Source organism: Chenopodium album, chromosome 17 (genome assembly GCF_948465745.1).
Source record: "Chenopodium album chromosome 17, dcCheAlbu1.1, whole genome shotgun sequence".
NCBI lineage: Eukaryota > Viridiplantae > Streptophyta > Magnoliopsida > Caryophyllales > Amaranthaceae > Chenopodium > Chenopodium album.
Genome location: NC_137850.1, coordinates 28,647,355 through 28,663,088, shown reverse-complemented (window position 1 = coordinate 28,663,088; position 15,734 = coordinate 28,647,355). Strand labels below are relative to the sequence as shown.

Genomic DNA, 15,734 nt, shown 5'->3' with positions numbered 1-15,734 from the left:
AAAAGAAACACGTGTCACTCCATAGGAATAGAGTTGATGGGAGATAATTATGCCCCGCGAGAATACAAGACCTTGTTACATCTATGTTTTCAGAAACCTCCTTGCCAATTGACAAATTAGAGATAAATAAGACCAAACAAGTAGGAATATGGGTCTTGTGTAATAGGGAGATATTATGTAATATTTGACTCTTATAGTACCCACGAGCATCCCAAAACAGTAACCTGAGAGATGAGTACATAGGAAGATTAAAAGGGAAATGTGATGGCAGGTTCGGACTCTCTACGAGTTGGCTAGTGAATGGGAGGTTTTGTTGGCTTATAGTAGCTATGATAGGGTAAAACGAGTCTTCAGAGAAACGTAGAAATAGAGACATAGCTAGCACCATTGTATCTGCCACAAATAAGGAAAGTGACTCTGGAGAGTTATTTATCTCGAATACCTGGGGTGGACCAGTCACTAGTGCAAGTTTCACTTAAGGAACTGAAGGTGGGATAGCTGTAGAATTTTGATCATAAGGGAGAGAGAGGTTTTTCCTAGAAAATTGAGATGGATGATCTTCTGGCCGTATTGAACTAAGAATCTCGTTGCGTTCTCTTTCTCGTAACTCTTGGAGGGAGGAGCGCGAAGTGTCAGAGAAGAAGTGAATTAAATCTCTAACGCGTGAGGCATTAGGATCCATAACTTAAACTTAAGCAAAGTAAGCAAAATCTCAAAAGAAAACACTTGAGATTTTAGAGAGAGAAGAAGTTTGGGTGAATAATCCTTGTTCAAGTTTTAGTTTTTTATAAGCCAGTAACCAATGGTGTGTTCAACACGCAAGGAATCTTCGTAGTAGGGTCCAATATTTTTTTTTTAATTTTGAAAAAAAAAACCTTTCTTTTTTTAGAAAAAAGGGGTGTTCATTTTTTTTTTTAAAAAAATCTTTTATTTACTTCTTTTTTTTAGCTTGTTGAAGAAGTTTTTTTTTGTAATGTTCCCTTTTTACCTAGGAAATCCACCTGGACCCGCACAGGATCTAGGCTTGTCCGGCAAACCTCTTTTCACAGTTTACAATCCGATTCAGTAGCCTTCTCACCGGGTCATTCGACGCCAAGGGAAATTCATTCTCCACCACCAAGCGAAATGTTCGAGATTCTTGGCCATGAAAGTTCGCTAAACCCTGATCCATCCAATGATCTTCGAGGAATGATGCGAGCTATCCTTGATCGTCAAGATACTATGGAACAAACAATACAGAGTTTGTTAAGACAGAGTGCAAGTGCTCCTCCTCCTCACCATGATTCAGAGGTAGCTTCACCATTGCATTTAGATGATGGAAATGGTGATAGAGAAGCTCCTACCAAAATTGAGGAAGATATTCTCAGGATCAAGGAAGTACTAAAGGGTATGACCAAAGCATAACCTTGGTTTGATATTCATGGTCTCACCTTATTTCCGAAAGCACGACTGCCACCTAGGTTTAAGATGCCGAATCTCACGAGATTTGATGGTACAGGAAGTCCCACAAATTTCTTAAAATTATACGTAGGGGCTATGAGTCCTTGGGGTGTTGATGAACCTTTAATGGCACAATTGTTTCAGCAATATTTAGATGGGGCTGCCGCTCATTGGTTTCTTAATCTGGAAAATTCAAAGAAAACTTCGTGGGCCGATATTGTGCAAGAATTTTCTAGCCAATACAGATATAATGAAGAGATCGATGTAACAAGGAGGGATTTGGAGACAACTGCACAAAATCCTAATGAGACGTTTTCCGCCTTCATTACTAGATGGAGAAACAAGGCTGCAAAGATGGTGAATAGGCCGAATGAGGAAGAACAATTACAGATGATAGTGAAGAATCTTCTTCCCGTCTATCAAGGACGAATGGCTTTCTAGTATTTTTCGTCATTTAAAGCCCTCATATCAACAGGAACTTTGGTAGAGGATGCCATAAAAAAGGGAGATATCAAAAAGGATGAAGAGAGCAGCGGTAGCACCTCTTACAATCCTAAGTTTGGGGGGGGATAGGAAAACCAATAACAACAACTCAATACCCTCAAAACCAACAAACTTGATACACAATATCGGCGCCGCACCAGCATTCCAACTCAGGCCGCAGAGGAATTTTTCTCCTTTGAACATGACCTATGCTCAAGCTTTCTCCAAACTAAAAAAGGCCAACCTTGTTCAACCTTTAAATCCAAGGCCACCCCCTAGAAACCCTCCTCCCAGTTACAACCCAAACCAACACTGTGAATTCCATCAAGGGCCTGGGCATGACATTGAAAATTGCACAGCATTCAAGCACCGTATTCAAGATCTAGTAGATGGAGGAAGGCTTTCAGTTGGGGCACCCTCTGATAAATTTAAAAATCCACAACCAAGCATCACTAATAATCCTCTCCCCAATCATAAGCCTCTTGTCTTTATAAACACCATATCCACTACCAATAACCAGATTGATCCAACATTACTAATGGTTCGAAATACCCCTCAAATGTATGAGATGCCATTATCCGAGAATTATGTGTGTGTTGTGTATGATCACTCCACTCAGCAAAAGGTCAAGCTAGTGCCATGCAAGGGTTTTGATGTGATCTTCAATAGAGATTCGTTCTCCGATGTCTGCGCCACTATAGGATATGATGGGGCATTTTGCCTAATAGATGATGAAGAGGATGCTCTCTCGTTGTTGTCAATGGCTAAGAAAAATGTTGGGGCACACCTTAGTACCCCTAGTAATTTTCAATGTCCGATCTATCTTGATGATCTTAGTGATGATGAAGATCTATATGTGGCCCATTCGACTCGTGCAGGTCGTCATTTTAAACCTTCATATCTTGAAGATGAGAACCCTGTGGAAGCCTTGAAAAGGAAAGAAAAAGACAGGGAATTAGTAGAGGTGAATAAGGAAGAAGATGATGCTATTAAGCGCATGAAGGAGGTTAATGCAAATGTTTCTATATGGAAGTTACTGACTCATTCACAACCTCATCGGGCCACTGTTCTGAGACATCTCAATGAAGTTTCATTTGATGCATCCATAACACCGGATCAAATGGTAGGACTTATTCATGGAGCCGACCGCACTTTAATGTTTACCGACGATGATCTCCCAAAAAGTGTCAACCATAACAACTCTTTGCACATAACTGTGAAATGTCATGGGCGGACAATACCTCGGGTACTTATTGACAATGGTTCTGCCATCAACGTATGTCCTTATCGAGTTATGACGAAGCTCGGTTATCAAAAAGAAGATTTGACACCTTCAAGACAGGTTGTTAGGGCTTATGACAATGTCAAAAGGGACGTTTTGGGGTCAATTGAGTTACTTCTGGAATATGGACCAGCGGCTAGAAATGTTGAATTTGTGGTAATTGATATTGAAGCGTGCTTTAACCTTTTGCTCGGTAGACCTTGGCTTCATGAGAATAGGGAGGTAGCCTCTACCTTACACCAAAAGGTGAAGTTGCTCACAGATCATGGTGCAGTGACACTTGTAGGTAATCCAGAAGTTATGAATGTTTCTAGTGTTGGAAAATCAGTGCTCCATTTAGATGAAGAAGAGGGTAGTGGATTAGACGGATTCACTATTCATAATATTGGATTTGATTCAAGTAGCTAATGGAAAGAAGAAGAAGAAATGGAGGAATATCCGGAAGAAGACTTAGAGGAAGATCCGAAAGAAGAAACTGAGGAAGATCTAGAAGAAGAGCTTCAAGAAAATGACAATAATTCTAAGGTTAATCCCCAAGGAGCTAGAGGTGGAACAAACTGGTCCAATGAAGATGGGGTAGAAGAGGAGCCTAAAAATTTAAAAGACAGCGATCCTTGTTTTAGAGGAGAATCTTGGACAAGTAATTCCTTTAAACATGATGAGGTATCTCGGAAGAGGTCTAGGGCCGAGGATTTTGATTTTGATTTTGATGTCCTGTGTTATAGAAGGTTGGTATACCCGGAGGAGTTGATTCTTTTCCCTAACTACAGGCATGGAGATCGTTATCTTAATCTTCCTCAGTTTGAGAAGTTCAATGGGTTGGGAGATCTTATTCTCCATTTATACAACTTTGTGAACACCTTATACCCTTTAAATGTTCCAGAAGAACATTTTCCTATGTTGTTTAATAGAAGTCTGGGTGGACCCGCATTATCCTGGTATTATACCTCAGGGGTAACAAGTAAAGGCTCTTGGGGAGAAATAGCTCAAGCATTCAGTGACTGGGCATTTGAATTTCGACAGACTGACACCGAAAAACTGAAGCTAGTGAATATGGAGCAAAGTGACCGGGAATCATTTTCACATCTCTTTTCAAGATGTTCTTACATTCGGGCTCAACTTCGTTTTCCCATAACTGATCGGGAGTTTATGTTGATATTGCTAAGAAAGTTAAATGATTTATATTATCGACATATGGTCTCCATCAAATACGCCGATCTCTCGCACATGGAGAGACATGGTTACGAAATTGATGCCTATCGACTACAGGAAAGAAGGCCTAAGGTGCACCCTCAAGGTGAAAGAGCTAACAGGAGGATATTCACTCGAATCGACGAACCATTGAGTGTGGTGTACGATCGTTTGAGCAAAAAGGGTATTCTTCAGGCAAAAAGCTATGTGTATTCATTAACACCATATGGACCGATATGAGACAATATTGCAGTTATTGTCATCTATATGGGCATAGAACAGATACTTGTTACGACCTTAAATGTGCAATCCAGGATCTTATTGATCGTGGGATCATCACTCCGGCCCATCCTAAGTCTAGCGCACCAGAGACAAGCCCGGCACAGCCACAGGCCTCTCAAGCTGATTTGTTCCTTCAACTACTCGAAGAAGGTTGTATCAAGCCACTACCTCGTCGAGCAGGAGCTGATCCTTTTGGACCAAATCTCAACAAATATTGTCACTATCATCAGTTACATGGTCATGATACTAACGAATGTCACGCCCTCCGTTGGTGTATAAAGCGCACAACTGGAATTTCCTGCCCGAATCAGAAAGTGTCCATAAATTCCCTTTCCCTTTGGACACATGAAGATGATCCCACTCTTTTGATTGCTTGTCACTACTCGGACTACGAGAAAGACTGTTGAAAACCTTGAAGCCTAAGGAATCTCTACATGGGAAAGGAAGCCTCTACAACAGCATGGTGACCTCTATCTTACCCTCCATCAAGAAGGATGAATAAAAGGGGTAGTATGAGCACTGTAAACCAAGCATTTTTTTTTTCTCTTTATGTTTTCTTTTGGTACAAAGAACTACGTTCAACTTGATCCCCTAAAGCACTATTTCATGATCATACACAAAATTGTACTTGCACGCACATTGTTATTGGGGTACGTAGGCAACTCTGATCGAGTGCAGCTGTTTCAAAAAAAAAACCTCCTTCTTCCGTTTTGAACTACGACGGGTCTGATTCTCCAAAAAAAAAAGAGAAGAAAAAATGTGAAAATACAAAAGATCTATCTGGAGATACGTAGGCAGCCTTATGGCACGACCTGAAATAATTAAAAAGTTTTTTTTTTTTTTTGGGAATGAACACCCCACTAACTTATCTAACTTAATAAACGTCCTTTAAATGTTTACCAAAATCTTTTTTTTTCGCATGCATTTTTGCATTTATCGTTTATTTTTTTTTAATTTATTTTCAAAAAAAGGAGGAAATCCTAATCTTCGGTATGTAATGTTTAGGTATCCTTTGCCAACCAATGACCAACCAAACTCGAAAATCTACTCTACCCTCGGATTCCATTCAAGAAATCCAAGATCCAATACCACAAACACTTACTAGAGGACTTCAATTGAATTTGAAAATGGGTTATGTTCCAGGAGCTGGTTTAGAACGAAACGGTGAAGGCATGAGGCACCCAATCCCAATAATCGATAAGCGAAATCGTCATGGTTTGGGCTTCGATGAGAACATGGGTTCTAAGGTTATGAAAAAGAAGTCTCTCACCTTGAATGGGCAATTTGTGTTGCAAAATGACACTGAGCCATTTTATGAGTTTCCTGAACCTTGGTATGACTTGGATAAAGAGAAAATTCTCCCTGGGTTAGAAATTTTCTTTGCAGAAGCAAGGAATGGAGAATTTATTAAGAAATGGCTTGATAAGAAACCAGTATTTAAGAAAGATTTTGATTGGGCTGACCATCTAAAGCAAGGAGTTCTAAGAGGCTTGTTTTCATCAATTTCTGATTATGAAGTCCGATTAGATCTCATTACGCTTATTACTCCAATAAAAACAGAAGTTGAAAACAATATCCGATCCGAAACTCGAGAACAATTCCTTTTTTCCCTAAACTATATCCTTTTCAATCCTCTATCTCAGACGGTTATGAAACCGATAGCTCATCATCTAGCCAATCATCTATCCATACACTGCCTGATATCCCATATTATGAAGATATCGATAAAATTACTTGTAAACATATTTGCGTACAAGAAATTGATCTTGATCATGAAGCATTTTCTAATAATGAACTTTTCAATGAACTTAAATCACGCGTGACACCCATGGAAGAGTCTATAATTGTAAACATAGGTACGGATAATGATGTAAAAGAAGTCAAGATAGGATCCTCCCTTTCCCTCGATGAACAAAATGCATTTATTATTTTACTTAAAGAATATGTGGATGTGTTTGCATGGTCTTATGCTGATATGCCTGGTGTCGATCGTAGCATTGCTGAACATCGTATACCACTCTATCCCGATAGCAAGCCAAAGCAACAAAAGCTTCGTAGAATGAAACCGGAAGTTAGTCTCAAAGTTAAGGAGGAAATTCAAAAGCAGCTTGATGCCAACTTCATCAAACCAATTAAGCATCCGGAATGGCTGGCGAATGTGGTGGTAGTGCCCAAAAAAGATGGAAGGGTAAGAGTGTGCATTGATTTTAGGGATTTAAATTCAGCATCACCAAAAGACTATTTTCCTTTGCCCCACATTAATGTTCTGGTTGATAACACTGCTGGACATGCCATGTTCTCATTCATGGACGGATTCTCGGGATATAATCAGGTACTTATGTCAGAAGAGGACATGTCCAAAACTTCTTTTATTACCCCATGAGGAACCTTTTGTTATAGAGCAATGCCCTTTGGATTAAAGAATGCTGGGGCAACCTATCAACGGGTTGCAACGACGATTTTGCATGACCTCATCCACGATATTGTGGAGGTTTATGTTGATGACATGATTGTCAAAAGTCATGATCGTGAGATGCACCTTGATGGTTTAAAATCATTCTTCGATAGAATTAGGAAATACAATCTGAGATTGAATCCTCAGAAATGTGTATTTGGAGTAACTTCGGGAAAACTTCTAGGCTTCGTCATAAGTCAAGACGGAATTAAGGTTGATTCTGACAAGGTAAAGGCCATACAAGAGCTTCCTCCGCCAAGGACGGAAAAGGAGATTCGGGGATTTCTTGGTAGAATTCAATATATTAGTAGGTTTCACAGGCTAAAGTCGTATCACCTAATCAAAAGTATTACCTAAATCCTCTAACTAAAGTAGATAGGGAAGTAGGGTCGAATCCACAGGGAAACTGGTCTTTCTACTCCTAATTAATTAATATAGTCTAAATTATCAAGGTAACCAAATTGTTGTTATAATATGAAACTATACTACGAAGATTAAGTTTAAGGCGAAAATCAGATATAAGAAGGCCTAGGGTCACAGGTTCACCAATAATTAATATTCCGGGATAAAACATAACAATCAATCAATCAACATTGCACAAATAACATGATTAACAGGCTCTTGCAATTTATTAACCAGCATAGATCTAACAGGCTCTCGCAATTTACTAGATCTAAGTTCCTATTGAAAATAGCCTTTAATATCAAATTAACATCTGCTCGATTCATCAATTCAATATTGCTAAACATTCACAGTCAAATTACATCTGCTCGATTCATAATCTAATTGCAAAGAATTAAACAATTCAATAAGAAATTACCATGCAACATCAATAATCAATAATAACAAATTATCCCTTCATATTAATTATGGATCCCCATAAACCCTAGAAAAAGAACTACTCACACATAATTAAATCTAAACTAATCAAAGCAATAAAATAAAACATGATAGAAGGAATAAAATAAATAACTGAGATTAAGAGAAAAGAAATCGTTACCAAAGTAATCAGAATAAAGAGTTGAGTAAAGAACAAAGTATATAGTGTAGAGAGAGAAAATAAGCTTAAGTAGAGAGAGAAAATCTAAGAGAAAGAATTACAAAAGTAAAGGAAGAATAACGAAGTGTCAAAAAAAAGAAGATCCTCAACTTGCTTAACAAAAACATATTTATAATAAGCAAGAATCCTAAACTAAAACAAACTAAACGATGCTTAAAAGATCTATCAGAGACACGCGCCCGACCGGGCGCCACACCGCCCGACCGGGCGCGCCTTTTTGTTGCGATATAAGTCTTCTTTGCCCGATCGGGCGCGCCATCGGGCGGACCATCGGGCGGACCACCGGGCGGACCACCGGGCGGACCATCGGGCGGACCACCGGGCAGACCACCGGGCGGACCACCGGGCGGACCATCGTTGGGCCGCTTGGACTCCTCGTTTAGGCTCGTAACTTGGCCCAAACCAAATATCCTCTTTGGGGCTTTAATCATTCGGTCCAAATGCCTCGTCTTCACACAAGTCGAGCCCTTATTCACCGGTTTGATTACTCTAACCGATCTTGGGCTACGAAAGATGGCCGTGCTCCTCCAATGCTCGTAGTTGCTCCATAAAATCCCGGGAAAGTACTCCAAAGGTGCAATTCCCTACAAAACTCAACCAAAACTACGAAAACACTAGAAAACACATATTAGTAATAAAAATGGCTCTAAAGAGCCAAAAACACTACTAATAATGACCAAGGGACGGGGGTAAAATACTACATAAATTAGACATATCAAACTCCCCCAAGCCAAACCTTTGCTGGTCCCTAAGCAAAGAGCTCATCAATGAACATATAAAACATGCCTCAACCCAATAATCAAATCAAGCACAAACGATTCAAAGCAAATCTAATGAGCATGCTTGAATATCAATCAATCTCATTCATCCAATCACTCTTCCTCCCCAACAATTGTCAAATAGAGCAAACCACACGAGCATATAGAATTCAAGACTAGTGCTCACACACTCAACTCTCATTTATGTGGCGAGTAAAAGATGTACTCGATCGCTCTCCAACCACCTTTTTATGTGAACAATGCCCTCCCAAACTCACACACTCGTGTGTTTAAAAAGATAAGCACTCAACCTAATAGTCGACTCGGAATATGTCAATTCATAATTTGCATTGATAAACAACACTTTCACATCCACACAACTCTATGCACAAGGTCAAAAGGTCTTTTAAAGCTTGTAATGTAAGGCTAGGGTAAAGGGTAGGATAAATTTGGGAATATGTGAGAGAAAAGCCTTGCTAAAAGGGAGCCATATCCTAATAAACCCATGACCAAATATAATGATCATACACATCTCCAACAAAACTAACTCCAACACAAATCCACCAAATACTACTCCAAACAACATAAATAATCCCAACATTTACAATTTCACTCATAAAAATATGACAATGTAGAACTTGAGTGAATAAACAAACTTTGAACTCATTCTTTTTTCAAACTTGATACTTTTTTTTTTCTTTTGAATTTTTCTTGGGCAACTTTCATATAGATAATTTGAACATATAACAATTTTTTTTCTTTTGCTTTTTTTTTTCTTTTTATTCCACATTGGAAATTTCAACTTTGAAACACAAATTCTTATTTTTTCCAATCACAAAAATCAAAGAACAAATTACTCTTCTTATACCTCCACATTGTGCAAATAATGCGCACACTACAAATCCCTCACCTCACTAACTATAGCTCCCCCAAGCCAAGCTTGGGACTAGTAACCAATGGGGCTAAAAAGCTTGTAATGTGGCTAAATAAACAATAAAAGGGCACAAGCAACAACATGGGTAGCAAGAAGGGAACAAATGTTATAACAAATGTATCTAATATCGTCTGAAGGCTACCTAAAAGAATGAACGCCTTCGTCCTCCTCATGTGCATAATAGGTGAGTCATGAAATACTACTCATAGTTGCAAACCAATACTCAAATTCATTGACATACCAGGAACTAAACACACATTCCTAACCAAATCAACTAGTCAAGCACTATATTCACAAGTAGTTGGACAAAATTGACGCATGTTTAGGCATCCAAGCAATTAAACTTCAAATCATGACCAACAAGTCCACAATGCTTATCATCAATAACCAAGAATCAAAACAAATTTTCTCAAGTATGGGGGCATAGAGAAGCATGATTTACAATTCATTGGAACGTATTTTTGGATTTTTTACTTTTTCAATTTTTTTGTATTTTTCTTATAGGAAAGCAATAAAACTACACTAGGAAAGCAGTAAAACTACACTAAAAAGAGAGAGAGAGTGAAAGATATACCATATGAACACGAGAACCTCCCCCCAAGCTAAATCAGACAATGTCCTCATTGTCTTAAGGGGAAGCAAGTAGTCAAGGTGACTACTCTTCATCATCACCACATTAATGTCACCAAAGCCTCAAGATTGCAATGCATCTCTTTGGAACAAAATTGGGCAAGAAAGAAACAAAGTGTTAGTGGAAAAAAAGATAAAAATTGAGTCAGGTGCACTATTCTGATCATAACTTTTGATGTATAATTGATAATTCAATGATTCCAATTGCATTGGAAAGTAGACTTGAAGAGCTTTCCAACGATAGGTCACACGCATAAATCCGATAAGAAACACAAAAGTTATGGCCTGTCAAAGTTAAGCAGTTTTGCCGATCCGCTCTCGCGCCCGGTCGGGCATCACTCCGCCCGGTAGGGCGCCACACCGCCCGGTAGGGCGGTATAAACCCTCTAAATTCTCTTCGTTCTCGCGCCCGGTCGGGCGCCATACCGCCCGGTCGGGCGGTCGAAATGTCCGTACTCGTCAACTCTCGCGCCTGGTCGGGCGGTCATTCGCCCGGTCGGGCAAAATTGTCAATTTTTCACCCTTGCTCTCGCGCCCGGTCGGGCGGTCCTTCGCCCGGTCGGGCCCGAAGCAATGTTTGGTACGAGAGACTCCTTCTCTTTTTTTTCCAAATTTGACTAACTCTTTTCCTTCTAACCTGTACAACTCAATAAACTCATTAAACTCTCTCCTCTCTCCTCTCACAAGAAATAGAAAGAAGACTAAAAAAAACAAGAAAAATACGGGTTGCCTCCCACAAAGCGCTGGTTTATTTAGGTCCCGCACGACCCTCTTACCACATGTCAGGAAGTTAAGCCCCTTGGCCTATCGCCTGGTCGGGTGGTTCTTCACCTGGTTGAGCAATTTTTAAACCACGACTCGGCTGCCTAACACGCCCTGTAAGGCGCCAATTCACCTTATTGGGTGGATCCTCATTGGCTTGAACTGGTGGTTCTTTGCTCTTGTTCGATTGAGAACCCTTTTTGACCATTGGTTGCCTCGATTTATCACTTTGTTGAGCTATTACAACACGATCTGGTGGAACTCTCACTATAGGCTCAGTTTCCGCAACTTGTGTACTCATTTCCACCTTCTCATCTTCAAAACCAAGACCTTCACAGTATAAGGCTTTCTCTATTGCGTCCACTTCCTCTTTCCATTGGTTAGTTGTACCTGTAGAAGATGCAACACACGATACCGCCTCCAAGGGATCTTTAACAAAAGCTTGGGGCTTATTAGAACAATTACCAACCACATCAATTTTATAACACTTCTCCTCTAGCATGGGGCTTTTAGGGGTATTATTCAAATTAAAAACAATTTTATCATCCCCTACTGATAGTGTCAATTTACCACATTTCACATCTATAATTGCTCCAGCAGTATTAAGGAAGGGTCTACCCAAGATAATTGGGGTATGCAAATCCTCAGCCATATCAAGAACAACAAAATCCACAGGTATATAAAATTTACCTACTCTAACAGGGACGTCTTCTAGAATGCCTATGGGGTATTTAGAAGAACGATCAGCCATTTGCAGAGTAATATTAGTAGACTTTAATTTACCCATTTTTAGCTTTAAACACACAGATAATGGCATGACACTAACACTAGCGCCCAAATCACACAATGCATTATCAATCATTAAATTGCCAATATGACAAGGGATAGAAAAACTACCGGGATCTTTTAGTTTGGGTGGAGATTTATTTTGTAGTACGGCACTGCATTCAGCAGTAAAAGCGACAGTCTCTACCTCACTAATAGACCTTTTCCTAGTCAATATTTCTTTCATGAATTTTGCATATGAAGGTATTTGCGTGATTAATTCTGTAAAGGGAACTGTTACCTGCAAATCCTTCACCATGTCAAGGAACTTACCAAACTGCTTATCCACCTTGGTTTTCAAATTTCGATTTGGGAATGGTAGTTTGATAATTGGTTGTTGCACATCATTACTCATGTCTTGAGTTACAACCTTCCCTGGAGTTTTACCCTGCAATATAACATCAGAAATATTAGTACTACCCTTTAGCCCTGCAGGGCTAGGATTAATATCCCTTGGTATAAAGGAATCAGGATTAGCAATTTCTGTTGAAACAGGTTCATCTTCTTTGGGCATAGGAGGCCCATCATAGTGTGAACCACTCCTGAGGGTAATTGCAAACGCCTGATCTGTGGGTTGTACTGGTTGCGATGGTAGGGCTCCTTGTGGGCGAACCTGAAGAGCAGCGGCTAACTGTGCAATTTGAGTATCTATGACTTTATTGTGGGCTACAATCGAGTCAATTTGTGAGTCTCTACTCTCCATATGCTTTTGCATACTAGTTAACATCGCTCTAATTTCTGATAAAGCTGGGTCAGAAGGTGGTGGAGGAGTTTGCGGTTGGTTTTTCTGGCCAGCATTGGGATGGTAATATTTCTGCTGAGGTGGTGGTGCTGGTTGTTGTGGAGGTGGAGGTGTGGGATTTTGCACATTACTGCTCCTATAGGAAAGGTAAGGATGGTTCCGATACCCGGGATTATTATAGGTGTTGGAGTATGGGTTATTTTGCTTGATGGACTGAAAAGCATTGACCTGCTCCATAGAACTCCTACACTCATGTTCCCAATGACCTACAATTCCACAATTTTCACAGAAAGCATCATTAGCATTATTATCAATTGCAGAAACATTTGTTATTTTAGAATTAGCAGTAGTAAGGTTGTCCAATTTCTGACAAATAGAGGTTAATTGAGATTGCAAAAAGGATACAGAATCGACGTGGTGTTTTCCCTTGTTTGCAAAACCTCTAGGATTCCCATATTGGGAATTATGGATCGCCATATCTTCAATAACCTGACCTGCATCATCAACATTGAGGTTCATAAACCTCCCATTAGCTGCAGAATCCAAAATTGCTCTAGAAGAATTTCCGATCCCATTGTAGAAAGCTTGTATCAACTGCCACTGTGCTAAGTTATGATGAGGGCACTCTCTCTGCAGGTCTTTGAATCTCTCCCAAGCTTCATATAGTGACTCATCTGGCTCTTGGGCGAAATTTTGAATTGCGCTTCTCAATAGAGCTGTTTTCTCTGCAGGGTAATACTTGTTATAAAAATTCAAAACAAGAGTCTCCCAATTAGTAATGCCAAGTGCAGTTCTATTTAAACCATTAAACCACAGTTTAGCTTTTCCACATAAAGAGAAAGGAAAGAGAATCTCCCTTATTTGGTCTTGCGTGACCCCAGCTTGCCTTATAGTGTTACAATATTGACAGTAGTCAGCAATGTGTAGATTTGGGTCTTCACCCTTAGCTCCACTAAATTGCTTCCTTTCTATCATCGTGATGAACTGGGGCTTGATCTCGAATTGAACTCCCTCAAGATCTGGCGTAGGAGAAAGGTGGGGAAAATGCGCCAAAGATGGCTGAGAATAGTCGCTGAGCTTTTTAGGTGGATTTTCTCCCATCTCTAATTCTGATTCTGAAGAAGTGTCTGGATCACTAGAATTAGATGAAGGGTCTCTAGGAATTTCACCACCAGAACTCGCCAGTATTTGCTTGTATAAATTCTTTTGCCTATGGAAAGAGCGCTCGATCTCAGGATCGAAAGGAATGTAGCCTGATCTGGAACACCTGGGCATAAACAAAGAACTAGACAACAGATATGAGAACTGTCCCAAAAAACTTATGTTCTCCGGGACGAAGGAAAATAATCTAGACTACAAAAACAATTAGAAATAAAAAATATAACCGTTTCCCCGGCAACGGCGCCAAATTTTGACAGGCTAAAGTCGTATCACCTAATCAAAAGTATTACCTAAATCCTCTAACTAAAGTAGATAGGGAAGTAGGGTCGAATCCACAGGGAAACTGGTCTTTCTACTCCTAATTAATTAATATAGTCTAAATTATCAAGGTAACCAAATTGTTGTTATAATATGAAACTATACTACGAAGATTAAGTTTAAGGCGAAAATCAGATATAAGAAGGCCTAGGGTCACAGGTTCACCAATAATTAATATTCCGGGATAAAACATAACAATCAATCAATCAACATTGCACAAATAACATGATTAACAGGCTCTCGCAATTTATTAACCAGCATAGATCTAACAGGCTCTCGCAATTTACTAGATCTAAGTTCCTATTGAAAATAGCCTTTAATATCAAATTAACATCTGCTCGATTCATCAATTCAATATTGCTAAACATTCACAGTCAAATTACATCTGCTCGATTCATAATCTAATTGCAAAGAATTAAACAATTCAATAAGAAATTACCATGCAACATCAATAATCAATAATAACAAATTATCCCTTCATATTAATTATGGATCCCCATAAACCCTAGAAAAAGAACTACTCACACATAATTAAATCTAAACTAATCAAAGCAATAAAATAAAACATGATAGAAGGAATAAAATAAATAACTGAGATTAAGAGAAAAGAAATCGTTACCAAAGTAATCAGAATAAAGAGTTGAGTAAAGAACAAAGTATATAGTGTAGAGAGAGAAAATAAGCTTAAGTAGAGAGAGAAAATCTAAGAGAAAGAATTACAAAAGTAAAGGAAGAATAACGAAGTGTCAAAAAAAAGAAGATCCTCAACTTGCTTAACAAAAACATATTTATAATAAGCAAGAATCCTAAACTAAAACAAACTAAACGATGCTTAAAAGATCTATCAGAGACACGCGCCCGACCGGGCGCCACACCGCCCGACCGGGCGCGCCTTTTTGTTGCGATATAAGTCTTCTTTGCCCGATCGGGCGCGCCATCGGGCGGACCATCGGGCGGACCACCGGGCGGACCACCAGGCGGACCATCGGGCGGACCACCGGGCAGACCACCGGGCGGACCACCGGGCAGACCACCGGGCGGACCACCGGGCGGACCACCGGGCAGACCACCGGGCGGACCATCGTTGGGCCGCTTGGACTCCTCGTTTAGGCTCGTAACTTGGCCCAAACCAAATATCCTCTTTGGGGCTTTAATCATTCGGTCCAAATGCCTCGTCTTCACACAAGTCGAGCCCTTATTCACCGGTTTGATTACTCTAACCGATCTTGGGCTACGAAAGATGGCCGTGCTCCTCCAATGCTCGTAGTTGCTCCATAAAATCCCGGGAAAGTACTCCAAAGGTGCAATTCCCTACAAAACTCAACCAAAACTACGAAAACACTAGAAAACACATATTAGTAATAAAAATGGCTCTAAAGAGCCAAAAACACTACTAATAATGACCAAGGGA

The 15,734-nt window shown here is 39.8% G+C and overlaps 1 protein-coding gene and 1 non-coding gene across 2 annotated transcripts; both read left to right on the top strand.

Moving 5' to 3' along the window:
* Window positions 1–2,125: 2,125 nt before the first annotated feature.
* On the top strand, window positions 2,126–3,613 carry LOC145588793 (uncharacterized). The gene has a single exon (XM_081645397.1). It carries the CDS (start codon window positions 2,126–2,128, stop codon window positions 3,611–3,613), a length of 1,488 nt encoding a protein of 495 aa, XP_081501523.1.
* A 9,838-nt stretch (window positions 3,614–13,451) lies between these two features.
* LOC145590347 (small nucleolar RNA R71) lies at window positions 13,452–13,558 on the top strand. Its single transcript, XR_014101970.1, has one exon. It is a non-coding gene; the product is annotated as a small nucleolar RNA R71 (small nucleolar RNA).
* Window positions 13,559–15,734: the final 2,176 nt, after the last annotated feature.